At 42.3% G+C, this 12,362-nt stretch overlaps 1 protein-coding gene across 3 annotated transcripts in view; it reads left to right on the forward strand.

Annotated features, from left to right (window-relative positions):
- Positions 1-4,672: 4,672 nt before the first annotated feature.
- Positions 4,673-12,362, forward strand: part of CFAP91 (cilia and flagella associated protein 91) — a 30,364-nt gene continuing 22,674 nt past the window's right edge. For 2 of the 3 annotated variants that reach the window (XM_066569438.1, XM_066569457.1), the window contains exons 1-5: positions 4,699-4,892; positions 5,349-5,422; positions 7,484-7,635; positions 10,479-10,562; positions 11,847-11,912. In XM_066569438.1, the coding sequence (XP_066425535.1) occupies positions 7,508-7,635; positions 10,479-10,562; positions 11,847-11,912 (278 nt within the window). In that variant the 5' untranslated portion in view covers positions 4,699-4,892; positions 5,349-5,422; positions 7,484-7,507. Of the gene's footprint in view, positions 4,893-5,348; positions 5,423-7,483; positions 7,636-10,478; positions 10,563-11,846; positions 11,913-12,362 lie in introns of all 3 variants that reach the window. The other variant, XM_066569449.1, reaches the window with a different exon arrangement.

Raw genomic sequence — 12,362 nt, forward strand, 5'->3', positions numbered from 1 at the left:
ACAAGGCCTCAATCCACAAAGCAGTAGATGTCACAGCATCTGTCTCTTCATATCTTTTTTGGCACTTACCTCTGCTTTCTGATGGAAATAGTGACCACATCTGCCTCCTCCTTTTTGCTGGCTGGAAGGAAGGCTCCATTCTGGATTAAAAATTTAGCAATGACATGGACTGCAGCCTTGTGCTGCTCCTTTCCTGTTGAAAAACACAGCCGGAAAAGATGTTTATTATACACAGAGAGTGAATTGTGTGGAACGGGCAGGGAACAAACAGGAATCCCAGGGATTCCTGTGGATGGCTCCGAATCTGTTTTACATCAGTTCACTTTTGGATACAACAGCTGAACTGGTGGCACCCAGGTTAGAGCCCGTGATGGGCAGGACCATACATGGAGGAATTGTGACATCCTGTGGCAAAAATGGGAAATGGCACACTAACGGTTACCTATTTTAAATAGATTACTTTTGGAACTTCCGGAAATCAAAGCCTCAACAGTGCTTTTGAGGCTAGAACTTTGTTACCTGTAGCTTAGATTTTTTTTTTTAATAACTAGAAAAGGTCGCCATGAAGCATCACAGGCATCCAACACCATGACAGTGCTGTCATTTGACCCCTGCTTAAGAGCAGAAGATGACCATCTATGGAATGAAACTTAAAGCCAGATGGATGACATCTTGCAAGGGATTTCACAGATTGTCATGGATTGCAGGATAAAAGTCACATTCAAGAAACCCAGTTCCCTCCCAGGCTTTGGAGGACAGAAGGAAAACAGACTAGAGACTCATTCATCATCTGTTTAGCTCAACTTCTTTGCCTTATCCTCCCTGATCCTGCCCTTTCCACACCCTTCCTCACTTTTTCAGCTCCTCACCTACATCTCCCATTTTCTTGTCCAAACCTCTTCAGTTCTGCTCTACTGGCTGCTCACCCTGTCTCTCCCTCCTCCTTGTGCCATACTGGTTCTCTACCACCCGACTCTCCTACTATTTGTTCTTTGCTCAGCCAGCCAAGTTTCTCCTCTAAAATCACGCATTCATGTCCAATCCATCTTGCCTTTGTTCAGCTAATGCTCTGATCCCAACTAATGCTAGTCCTACCCTGCTAAATTTTCTACTTCCCCCTGTCTGATTTTACAGTTCAAACACATCAGCAAGTCATCACAGCATAACAAGTCCATCAACAGAGCAGCAGTAATTCATCTTGCAGCAAATTACACCATCTTATCTCAAGGTTAATGTGAGGTAAAATTAATTTGGCTTAGCCTTTGTCACAGGCAGCTAAACTAGTGCACTTTTTTGCCATTTTGCAACATGCAAAGTTAATCCACTCAGACTTTGTGCGGTAACTCTCAAGGGTGTGGACAGTTTACTCATACATCTGAGCACCTGGTGTGTCCTGCAGCCAAGTGGGTATAAAAAAAATGTCCAGATAGACAACACCCCAGCTCACCAACACAGTCTTGTTCTGGAAAAGTTATTAATGAAAAAAAAAACACCAAAAAACCCAACCCTATGGCCCACAGATCTAAGCAGAAAGCTCATCAGTCAAGTTTTTTTTTTTTTTTAGGAAATAGGAATCTTTTTTGATTGCTTACAGTTCAGTTGACTGCAGCTCCCTTTCACCAGAGCAACAGGATATGTCCCTGACATACACAGATCAAGCTACCAGATAAGCTTTGAGTACTTTTCCAAAGTACTGATCATAGAGAAGATTGCCAAGCTTAATGCCTGGGATTAAATATTTCCTCAGAGCCTTGTGTATTTCGGAATATTTTTCTTCAGAAATGTGTGGTTTATATTAAAAACAAACAAATAAATAAATAAACAAGATCCATTCAGACCAAACCTCAGCACTCAGCCCTCGCAGTGCATTCCACAGCACACAGCAGTGTGCTAGGGGCCTGGCCAGGTCTCACACAGTTTCAGGTCCAGAAGAATATGGAGATTTCAGGCAAAGAACACTCGATATAGTAATAATCAACATAACTTTTAACACTTGTTAGGCTGTCCACTGTTTATACCTGTAGTTCACAGAGATTTCTTAGAAATATAGTTAAATATTAGGCAATATTTTACCCACACACATTCTAATCAAAGCAAGTTCAATATAATGAACCTTAACCTTGAGCTTTATCATTCAGCCACATATACCTGTCACCTCCCATGAATAAGTACTGCTCTTCAGGCAGCTATGCAGTGACCTAAAAACTTTTATCTTTTATTTTTGACAAGTTAGTTTTCAGGCACATCAGTCTCCAGAGTTCGTTCCCTACATAGTCTTTCAGATGCCAGCACTCAACAGATCAGAGGCAGCGGGGCCAGGCAGTTCATGATGAACAAAAAATGTGGCAACATCTCACATTTAGTCCAATTTAATGCAGTAAAAGTTAATAATGGGATTGCACATTTTTGGTTGTACATGACTCCAGAGAGTACTTACCTGTTTGGCTGTGCCCTGGTATCTTGTAGGATTCTCAAAAACCCATTTAGTTATTCCACTGTTCCTTCTCAACTTGGTTTCCATCTGATCCATTCCCCATAGGAAAAAAAGAAGTCCAGGCCACCTGTATTTAGTCATCTCTGGAAACCTTAAAATGGAAAAATATCAGAGGGTGGAGCCAACAAAGAATAATTTCTGGCCAAAGTACAGTTTACACACCTCATTACCCCAAGGCAGATGTTCAGCATGGAAAAATTTCAGCTTGGAAATCATGACACAAGAAAGGAAAAGTGAACTTGATAATGAGAAATGCCAGGGAACTCTATTGAAAAGTGGCTTTTGTTGCCACATCAAAAAATATAATAAGGTATCACATTGTAAGGCTCTTTAGTAAAATGAGGGTCTTTACAGCCTGCTGGGTATCTTTAGGGCATGGATCAATCCATTGTGGGAAGTCACATCCTACAGATGTACAGATGTAGATGATGTCCGTCAGAAACAAAGCTGTGGCAGCATTTCTTAGTTCAGACACACCTTCAGTTGACCTACTAACCTAAAAACATTGTTCCTTCAGGCAAGGGATGGGCCTTTAAGAAAGTAAACTAGCATTCAAAGCTAAATTGTCTACAAGTAAATTCACAGAGCCAAGGAATTTGGAACTATAGTCCTAAAGTTGCTTTCCTGTAATGAGGTACTGAGCGGCCAGCATTTTATGTCAGACACGATAAGCTGTGAAAAACCCTTTGATATACAGCTTTATACACAAAATAACTAACATAAGGGACTTGCTGCAAGATTATAGACAGAGAAGAAGGCTCATTTTCAATTTCTCTGGGTTTTGTGTCCTATTCCTAGGCAGCATTGCCTGCAAATCTCCTTATGTTCACAAAAGCATTAGCCTTTTCTGGTTTTAACATTTAGCATGAAGAAGCTTCCAACTTTGTTTCTTACAGAAAAGGATGGCCCCCTCCTTGAGGAAACAGCAATGTTTTGCAAAGCATGATGCTTATTTGTAATGCTTTTTACAGGCCTCTCGATATGCTCTACAGATGAAAAAAACCCTGCAGCCTCTCTGAGCAGTATGTAGTACTAAGCCTATTTCCACAAGTAGTACCAAGCCTATTTTCACAAAACCAGAGAAGCAATTAGGTTGGAAAAGACCTCTGAGACCACTGAGTTCAACCTACGACCAGACACCACCTTGTGAAACAGACCATGGCACTGAGCGCCACATCCAATCTTTCCTTGGACACCTCCACCGATGGTGATGCCACCACCTCCCTGTTCAGTCCATCCCAATGTCCAATTCCTCCTAATGTCCAATCTAAACCTCCTCTGGCACATCTTAAGGCTGTGTCCTTTTGCCTTGTCACTGGTTGCCTGGGAGAAGGGGCCAATCTCCAGCTGGCTACACCTTCCTTTCAAGGAATTCTAGGGAGAGATAAGGTCATTGAGGCTCCTTTTCCCCAGCTAAACACGCCCAGGTCCCTCAGCCACTCCTCGTAGGACTTGTGCTCCAGACCCTTCATCAGCTCCCTTGCCCTTCTCTGGACTCACTTTCAGCACTTTACAGCTGCAGAAGAAGTCCTAGGTGACAACAAGCAAAGCCAAGAATAAGAATATCCAGCCTTGACTCCTGTCCCTAAGTGTAACTGCTAAACCAGATTTCCTAAGCACTAAGCGAGGGTCCTGGGAGCATCACATGAAACAACTCGAGCAGCAGCTGCTGAAAAGCAGAAATACACGTGTCCTTCCTTTCCCGGCCTCGCCCGTGCCGTGTCCTCCTCAGAGTCCAGCCACATCCCCACGCCCGCGCCGCTCTCCTGAGGCGGCACAAGATGGAGGCGGGAAGGCGAAGCCTTGGGGCTCTGCGGAGAGCGGCCGCGGGATGCTGGACCGAGCGGGAGCACAAGCAGCAGCACGCCGGGAGCGGCAGGACAGAAGCCCGAGGGCCGGGCAGGGTCACGATCAGCCGTCCCCAGGGCCAGCCCGGGCAGGGCAGGGCAGGGTCACGATCAGCCGTCCCCAGGCCCGGGCAGGGTCACGATCAGCCGTCCCCAGGCCCGGGCAGGGCAGGGTCACGATCAGCCGCCCCCAGGGCGGGCAGGGCAGGGCAGGGTCCGGCCCGCAGCAACGCCCGGCCGCAGGGGCGGGACATTGCCGGCCCCGCCCGCCGTGGCCATGGGAACGGCAAGCGGGCCAGAGCCGCTCGGTGGGGACGGGCTCCCGGCCGGACCTTCGGCTGCTCCTTCGGTACCGGGCTCGGCCTAGACAGCAGCGCCCTGCCCGCGGCCCGGCCCCGCTGCAGCCCCGGTACGGCCAAGCCGAGCCCTTGGGCGGGCGGAGGCCGGGAGTTGGGCGGGACAGGGCGTGAGGCTTCCCCCGCCCCAGGGACCCCCTGCTCCAGGGACCCCCTGCCCCAGGGCCCCGGGGCCCTCGCCGAGCTCGGCACGAGGTGGGTGCCGCCCGAGCTACGGGCAAGCGATAGGGCTGGCGGCTCCGGCGAGGCTGGGACCGTGAAACATTAGCTGGAGCAAAGCCAGCTCTGTGTCCCAGAGGGAAGCATCATGTACAGTGTGGTATTTCCATTGATTACCATTCCACCATGCCTTCCTTTTAATGTTTTATGTCATCACAGTTTCTGTTTAAGTTGATGGTGCCTCCAAAGAAAGCTGATTTTTCTACTAGATTTTTCACCCGTATCTTCCACAGAGCAGTAGGATTTCAGCTCTGAGGCTCATTTGCATGATGGTGACATCTATTTGATAGAGACATATATATCAGTTCTTTCTTCCTAGTTTGTTTCATACTCTCTCTTATAGACAGACTTCTAAAGAAGGAAGTGGAGCCTCATGATTCATGCTGATTCCTCAAATATGTAACTAGTTATGTTTGTTCAATTGTTTTTCAGGCCTTCTGTACACACTGTGAAGTGAGAAGGACCCTCTAAAGTCAAATGTCCAAGCTCAACTTGGTGATAGACTGGTAGGTGTTGGCCAAAGACAGCTCACATATTCACCTTGTCTATTTCTGCATACACATGGGTAGAAACTCTGTCTCAGTCCTAAGCTGCTCCCTTAGAACAGCAAAATACAAAGCAGAGAAAGATGTTTTATCTAAAACAAGACAACACAGGGAGCAGCCATGATTGCTGGCCTATGGTGACTATAGCACCAGTCTAGAAATACCCAGCTTCATGTTCTGTGACATTTCCTAAGCTGTGTGTCAGTATTTTTAATTGTCTATCTTCAAATACTTTTAATTATAGCTTGTATATGTTACTTAGATCTAATAAAATAAATGGGCATCTACTGAGCTGTTGTTCAAGCAGAGCTGTCAGTTCCTTACTTACCTTGGGAGATACTTACACTACAGATCCATGTAGCCTACTTAGACTAAAATGAAATATCCAGCAACATCTAAGCAGCCAATAAAGACTGCAAATCCATGCTGGTTCTTCATACAGAATTAGCAGAGTTTAACTTCCTAGCTAATCCTTACCTAGCTAGCCCATGCTTAGCTGTCAGTATTGCCCTTAGCTAGTTTAAAAGCAGCTAGGGCATGTCTCTGGGGGTTGCAGTCACACCTTCAGACAGCAGTGATTGATAGCGGCACAGGATGCATACAGGTAGAATGCCAGAGGAAAACAGACTTGGTGCAACTGCACAATGAATTGGATTTTAAACAGAGTCCTCCTGAAGCTATGCATGTGATTGGGGCTGCAAGACAGATATTCTGAACTCAGATTTCATTGCTGTACAGCAAGGAGAAAAGCCCTGAGCAGCTTTCTAACAATGGAGTCAAGGAGCATTTTTTTTTTTAAGAATGTTGCTGGATATCTCTTACTACATTATCTCAGAATATTTCTTATATCTACACGAAAACAAATAAGTATTTGTCTGCCTGTCCTTAGAGAGACAGAGCTGGGAACATTGCCTGTCATCAGTGAGACCCTTGCAACAATATGGCTGTGCCAACAGTTCAGGCCAGATGAAGTAAACAGGCATCCTGTCACTAAAGTTGCCATGTCACAGGTGTGTTGCCATGTCAGTGGTGCAGATGGGTGTGGTGGCAGACTGTTGCATGAAAAATGTTTTAGAATCAATCAGCAAGTGTATAATGTACAATTCAAAACACTACATCCTTGAATTCTTAATCTGTAGCTTCAAAATTTGGGATGGACAGAGGTTGTGATAGTATTAGTTCATAGGGTATTCCACGCTCAAAAGTTGAACTCCTTTTGAAGACAAATAGCCCAAAAGTGCAATTTTGTGCACAGCAAGCAGCTACTCATGGTAGGGTGCCTAGATCTTCATCAACTGACACTGACTGACATTCTGGTGAGTATTCCTGAAATGTCACCTGTATGCATTTGAGTTAGCATCTGCTGAAATGAAAGGGACAATTCACAACTCAATTCTGATTTTAGTCTGTTCAGAAGCTCAAGCCAATAGAGCTACATCACTTATGATTGCAAAGATTTATTGGCAACCATAAATTTAGCAATTTAAGGCATATCTACCCAGGGAAATTAGTCCTTAAAAGGAAGGGTGTAGATGTTTAATGTGATCATTTTTGTATGCTAGCTCCCTGAGTTATTTTTAACAAATGCTAAAATTGTTCCAGTATAAAATAATGTAACTTTACCCTGCAAGTGGAATATGTTACTTAATTTCTAGAGCACTAGAAATAGGAGGGAGTTACATGGGGTAATGTGCTAGAAGTTCACATTGCTGCACATTCACAGTTACTGCACACTAACTTCTTTATGTAACAAACCGTTAGACCTTTTGGTTTTCAGTACAAGTTTAGCACTGGAAAACAGCCAGAAGACAAATCTGTGCATCTGCTGCTAGTCTGGTATGCTCCACATCTTGAGAAGAACCATCTAACTAGCTGACATCATTAGCATACGTATGCCGCCTTCTTTCCCCATCCCAAATATGCAGTCCTGTAAATCACAGCAGGCTGGAATTCTGCTCTCTTTAGTGCTGTTTGAAGTGGCTAAATTGCAGCCTGTCTTCTTTGTGTCCACACAAATGCTAGGTGAAGGCACCCATATTCTGAAGCATGGCTACGGGAGTGATTCATTTTCCAGCTTGCAGTTTGTGTTTCAAGAGTGAAGATCCAGTCCCTGCATACATTGGTCAAAGATGGAGGGCTCAGCAGCGCCTGGAGGCTCTTCAGCGCCTTGCTGTGTAAGTGTTCTATGGTTGGACAATTTAAAACAAACACATGAACAAAACCAACAAAAAGCCATGCACACTGAAGTGGAGATGACTGCAATTTGCTCCTACTTATATCTCCCTTGAAATTAAGAGATTGCAGCTGTTGTGGAGTATGGTTACCCATCTGTTTCTTACAGGATGGATGTTGCACATTCCTTCATCCCTGTGCTATCTGCTTTGCAGCGGTTGCCATGAAAAAAGAAGAGAGTTATTTCAATCTCTTACAGATCAGATGAGTTATGAAGACTTCAGTGACTCATGTGTGTTACTTCAGTGGGAGCTCTTTGATTTTAGTCCCGTGCAATCGCAGCTGGTTAGGTTGCTTTTGCTGCTCCTTCCAGGATCCTTGGGGCCTGAACCAGGGCACCACATTTTTACTGCAGGCGTTTCTTAGTTGAGCTGTCTCCTGGTGTCTGGGTTTTGATTTTGATTTGGGTTCTAATTCAGCAGATATTAAAAAAAAAGTTTATGTGTTTTGCCACACCACAGGTTTTTTAACTCCTCTTGTAGCTGCATTCAAGACTGTGGGCGTCAGCCTAGGTTTTTGTCTTCAAAGGTTTTTTCTGCTTTAAACAACCGACTTTAGACCATGGACTTTTCAGATGGTGCTTGCTCTGGGGTTGCTGGTAACTGAGTTCTACCACATGCCAGACAATAATCAGAGATGCTCAAGAGTGATACAGTGGATTTCACACCTCGTTTTGTTCAGTTTTAAAGACATATTCTTCTCATTTCCATAATAATAAAAAAATTGGAGTATTTTTTTCTTAATACTATTTTCAGTGTTTCAAACTGTCCCCAGTGCATGAGCACCTCAGTGACTTCTTACATTTTGCCTGCAATTCTGTAACAACTTGACACGTGCACTGCCTTAAAATTAATTTACATTTCAACAACATGTATTTGCAAAATGTCTTGCAATTAACAAAAAATGAGAAATACATCCCCTCTGTTTCAACCTGCACTGATTGACAGTGCTGCTGATACAGAAGACAGAATATTTCCCAGCTGTCTTCTCAGTAGTTCCATTGCCTCTGCAAGGTTACTGGGAATAAATGCTCATTTATTTCAGCAAAGTCAGCAAATATAAGTCAAGGACATGCAAGAGGCAGGATCTGTGGAATAAAAAGGGCTATTTCCCTGGGTTCCCATTGTGCCTATAACTATACCATAACAGGATGAATGGTTTATGCTAATAAAGTTAGATCATAAGAATAAGTGCCCACCTGTGCTGAATGAAACACAAATCCATCTGGATGGAGCAACAGTCTGATATGTAAAGAGTCAGCTAATGGAACTAGCCATCAGCTCAATTAACTCATTTGAATTACAAACACAACTTCACAATAATAGGTTGATTAGTGCTGAGCAAGTATATCAGGTTACGACGTTGCATCTCAAAATATTCCCTTCTCTTTTCTTATGTGATGTGACTGAAAGCCTTGGGAAGAGATGACTTTAAACTTACCTTGGCAGTAAATTGTGTGTCACGGGAGGTTAATGAAGCATCTCGCTCGAAGCTTTCCTGTGGCAGGTAGCCACACTGTGCCTCCCCAGATTCCACAGCAGTTTGCAGGAATTAGATGAGGGCTTGGAAGACAACAGGTCTCAGCATGTAATCCTCTGTTTTGATCTCAGCTGTCAAGCAATGTTAGGTATTGTTAATTGTATCTCTGTAAATACTTCTTTGTAATTAAAATCGGGCGTCAGCAGCCAACCCCAGTACCCACAAGCCCATACATCTTGAGGTCAGAATTCATACAAGTTGCCAAAAATGGTCTTATAGAAAACCTGACCTTTAAGACTTGCCTTATACTCAAAGAAATAAAATCATCATAGAATGGCCTGGGGTGGAAGGAACCTTAAAGATCATGTAGTTCCAATCCCCTTGCCATGGGCAGGGATACCTTTCACGCAGAGTTCTGTCCAGTGTGGTCTCAAACACTTCCAGGGATGGGGCATCCACAACTTCTCAGGGAAGAACTTCTATTTTTTGTCTTTAGCAACTGTGCAGGTTAAGAAGAGCAAGAATGGAGTATAAAGCAGTTGTTAAATCAAATAGCAATCCTGATTAATAACTTTCAAATTTCTCAGTTCTACCCATTATCTCACTGACTGCCTTAATGAGGTTTTCCATATGATCTTCCAAAGCCTTAAAGAAGACTCTTCAAGATGTTATAGTGAAAAATTTAAACCATCTGCAAAATTTAAATTCAAAATGGAAAACAAAAAAAAAGAAATGTTCTTGCAAAAGATATGGTTGTTCCAGCATTGATTTTGAAACATTCCCATGATTGTCCTAATTTTTCTCCTTTACTGGAGAACTCAAATTGAAATCGCTTATTCTAAATTTTTAAACATTTGCTCAGAATCTCTTTACCTACTTTTCAAAGGTAGAAAGTGCATTCTCCTTTGCTCATTCTGTCTTTTCACATATTTGGAAACTGTTTCACTCTTAAGACAGTAAGCCTGCTCCCCCCACTTCCAATAAAAGTGGTTTCCTTTACAAAGTCAAGCATATACAAGTGGTTAATGCTTTTCATAACAAGCTCTTAAGTATTAATAAAGGCAGTAAAGACCATTTCCTGACCACACATAGTGGGAAATAAAGTGTCAAACTGTTTTGCTACGTAGGTAAATGTGAAGAAACCAAAATATAATTGCTTGTGTAAGTGTGAGGCTTGGGGGAAATTTGTAGTGTGCATGTTGGATAGTGCAACCAGAGGGGAGAGAGAGAAAAAAAAAGGCATAAGGAAAAAAGATAACTGCTCTGAATGTACTTTCTAAATGATGTCCTGTATTTTGGCTTTCAGAGGTCAGTCTTCTCTTCAGCTGCCTCGGGTTGTGTATGAAGATCCTGAAGTTAATGGAAGGAATCGCTACAAATATTTTACACGGTAAGGAATGAACTGATTTGAAACAGGGTTCAGCTTCTTTCTGTGCATTTTCAAAAGCACTTAAGTAAAGGCCAGAGCATTATTTTTTCTGTATTTTCTGTCAGTACTTTGATAAAATAGAAAATTTTAACAGTAACCAGGTCTTAAAACACAAGGTCTTTCTAAATTCACACTATGACAGAATTTTCGTTTATGAGTTAACATATAAGCAAATATATGAGACATTCTGTACTTAATAAGAAAGCTTTGGGCTGTAGATCATCGTGCAGAGGAAGAAGATATTTACAAAGGCAGCGTGGTTCTCCAGGCCCCTAGAAAGGTGTTTTCTTAAGAAGAAACCCTTTAACTCCCAGTTTCTTCCAGGAGCAGAAAGGGAGCAAAGGGAAGCCTTGATTAACTTTTCATCCATGCCCCCTATTGCAGGACTGCTCTGCTCCTTCCACAAGGACATTGCAGGTCAGCAATGGACTCAAGATCTGAACCAACAGCTAGCATACAAGCATTCTTGGCTTAGTCACATACACTTTGAATTGCATTCACTATTTTACTCAGCAGCTATTGGCCACTATATCCACTTTAAATATAAAAAAATTGCAAAGTTTAATAAGTTGAAGTTTATTATTGCTCCTTTATCAACAGTTTTAAAAGAACAAAGATGATGTTATCTTCTGCAATGTGAAATTAAGCCTCAAAGTCTCCCAAAGGCTAAGGGAAATTGACAGAGGACTACAATATGCAAACTATAAGAATGCCTAGGAAGGAATTATTAATATGTAGTTGAGCCCAAACCACTTTCAAGATACCTCATAAAGTATTGCAAAAAATAAAACAATAAAATTAGATAAGTCCAAACCAGCTTATCAGCTAATTGTAGGAATGAATTTCAGGATTTCAAGCAGTTATCAAAAAAAACCACCACTCTTTCAAAAAAGTGAAAGTGAAGTAAAAAAAGTAAGATACTTAGTGAAACATACACAAAATATTGGGAACACACTCAAAACTAACTTTAGTAATTGTCTTGTTTTGCAACTCCACTTTCTGCTTTGACTTACAAGAATAACACTCAGTCCTGGTGTTTATTGGTGAAACTGTAAACTCTGTTCCTCCTTGGCTAAGAAAGAGTTCTTTAATATTTAGGCACAGTTCTTAAACATGCATCTAACAGAACCACAGTTGTGGGAAATCAGTATTAACTCCACTGAATTTAGTGGACTGCGTTTTTTCTGAACCGTAATGATCTTTTAGGCTCCTCCTTGTTGTCTTACTTTCATTCTCTCTCTTCAGACCTCTCAGCTTTTCTAAGCTGCTTCCAGCAGGTGTTCCAGAACCTGTTGCTGATACAAAGAAAGAGTAAGTAGTACGACTTTTGGAAAATTACTGTTATAATGGGTAACATCTCACCAGAAAAAGATCAGGAAACTATTTAGCTGGTGACCACTATTTTTCATAATGAGCCAACAGGAAAAGCTTGTTAAGAAGTAAGGTGCTGCTCTCATCATTGAGAATTCTAGAGGAAATAGATAAGGGACTGTTTCAGAATTTGCTTGCAGTATATAAGTAGTTCTTTGTGAATAAAGGATGTGCCTCTAGTGTGTTAAGAGTGTGAGGCTTGAAATAGAAAGCTTGGTGTCTCTGAATTCTAGAAGAGATACCATTGCAAAGATTCTCTAGTAGAGCAATATTGTTGGAAAGTCTTCTGATATTTTATTACTTATATTTTTATACCTATATTATTGATATTTTATTATTTATATTTTATTAATCTCTGATAGATGCAGTGCTGCTCAGAGATGTAGAGCA

This window comes from Molothrus aeneus, chromosome 2, assembly GCF_037042795.1.
Source record: "Molothrus aeneus isolate 106 chromosome 2, BPBGC_Maene_1.0, whole genome shotgun sequence".
NCBI classification, from domain to species: Eukaryota; Metazoa; Chordata; class Aves; order Passeriformes; family Icteridae; genus Molothrus; species Molothrus aeneus.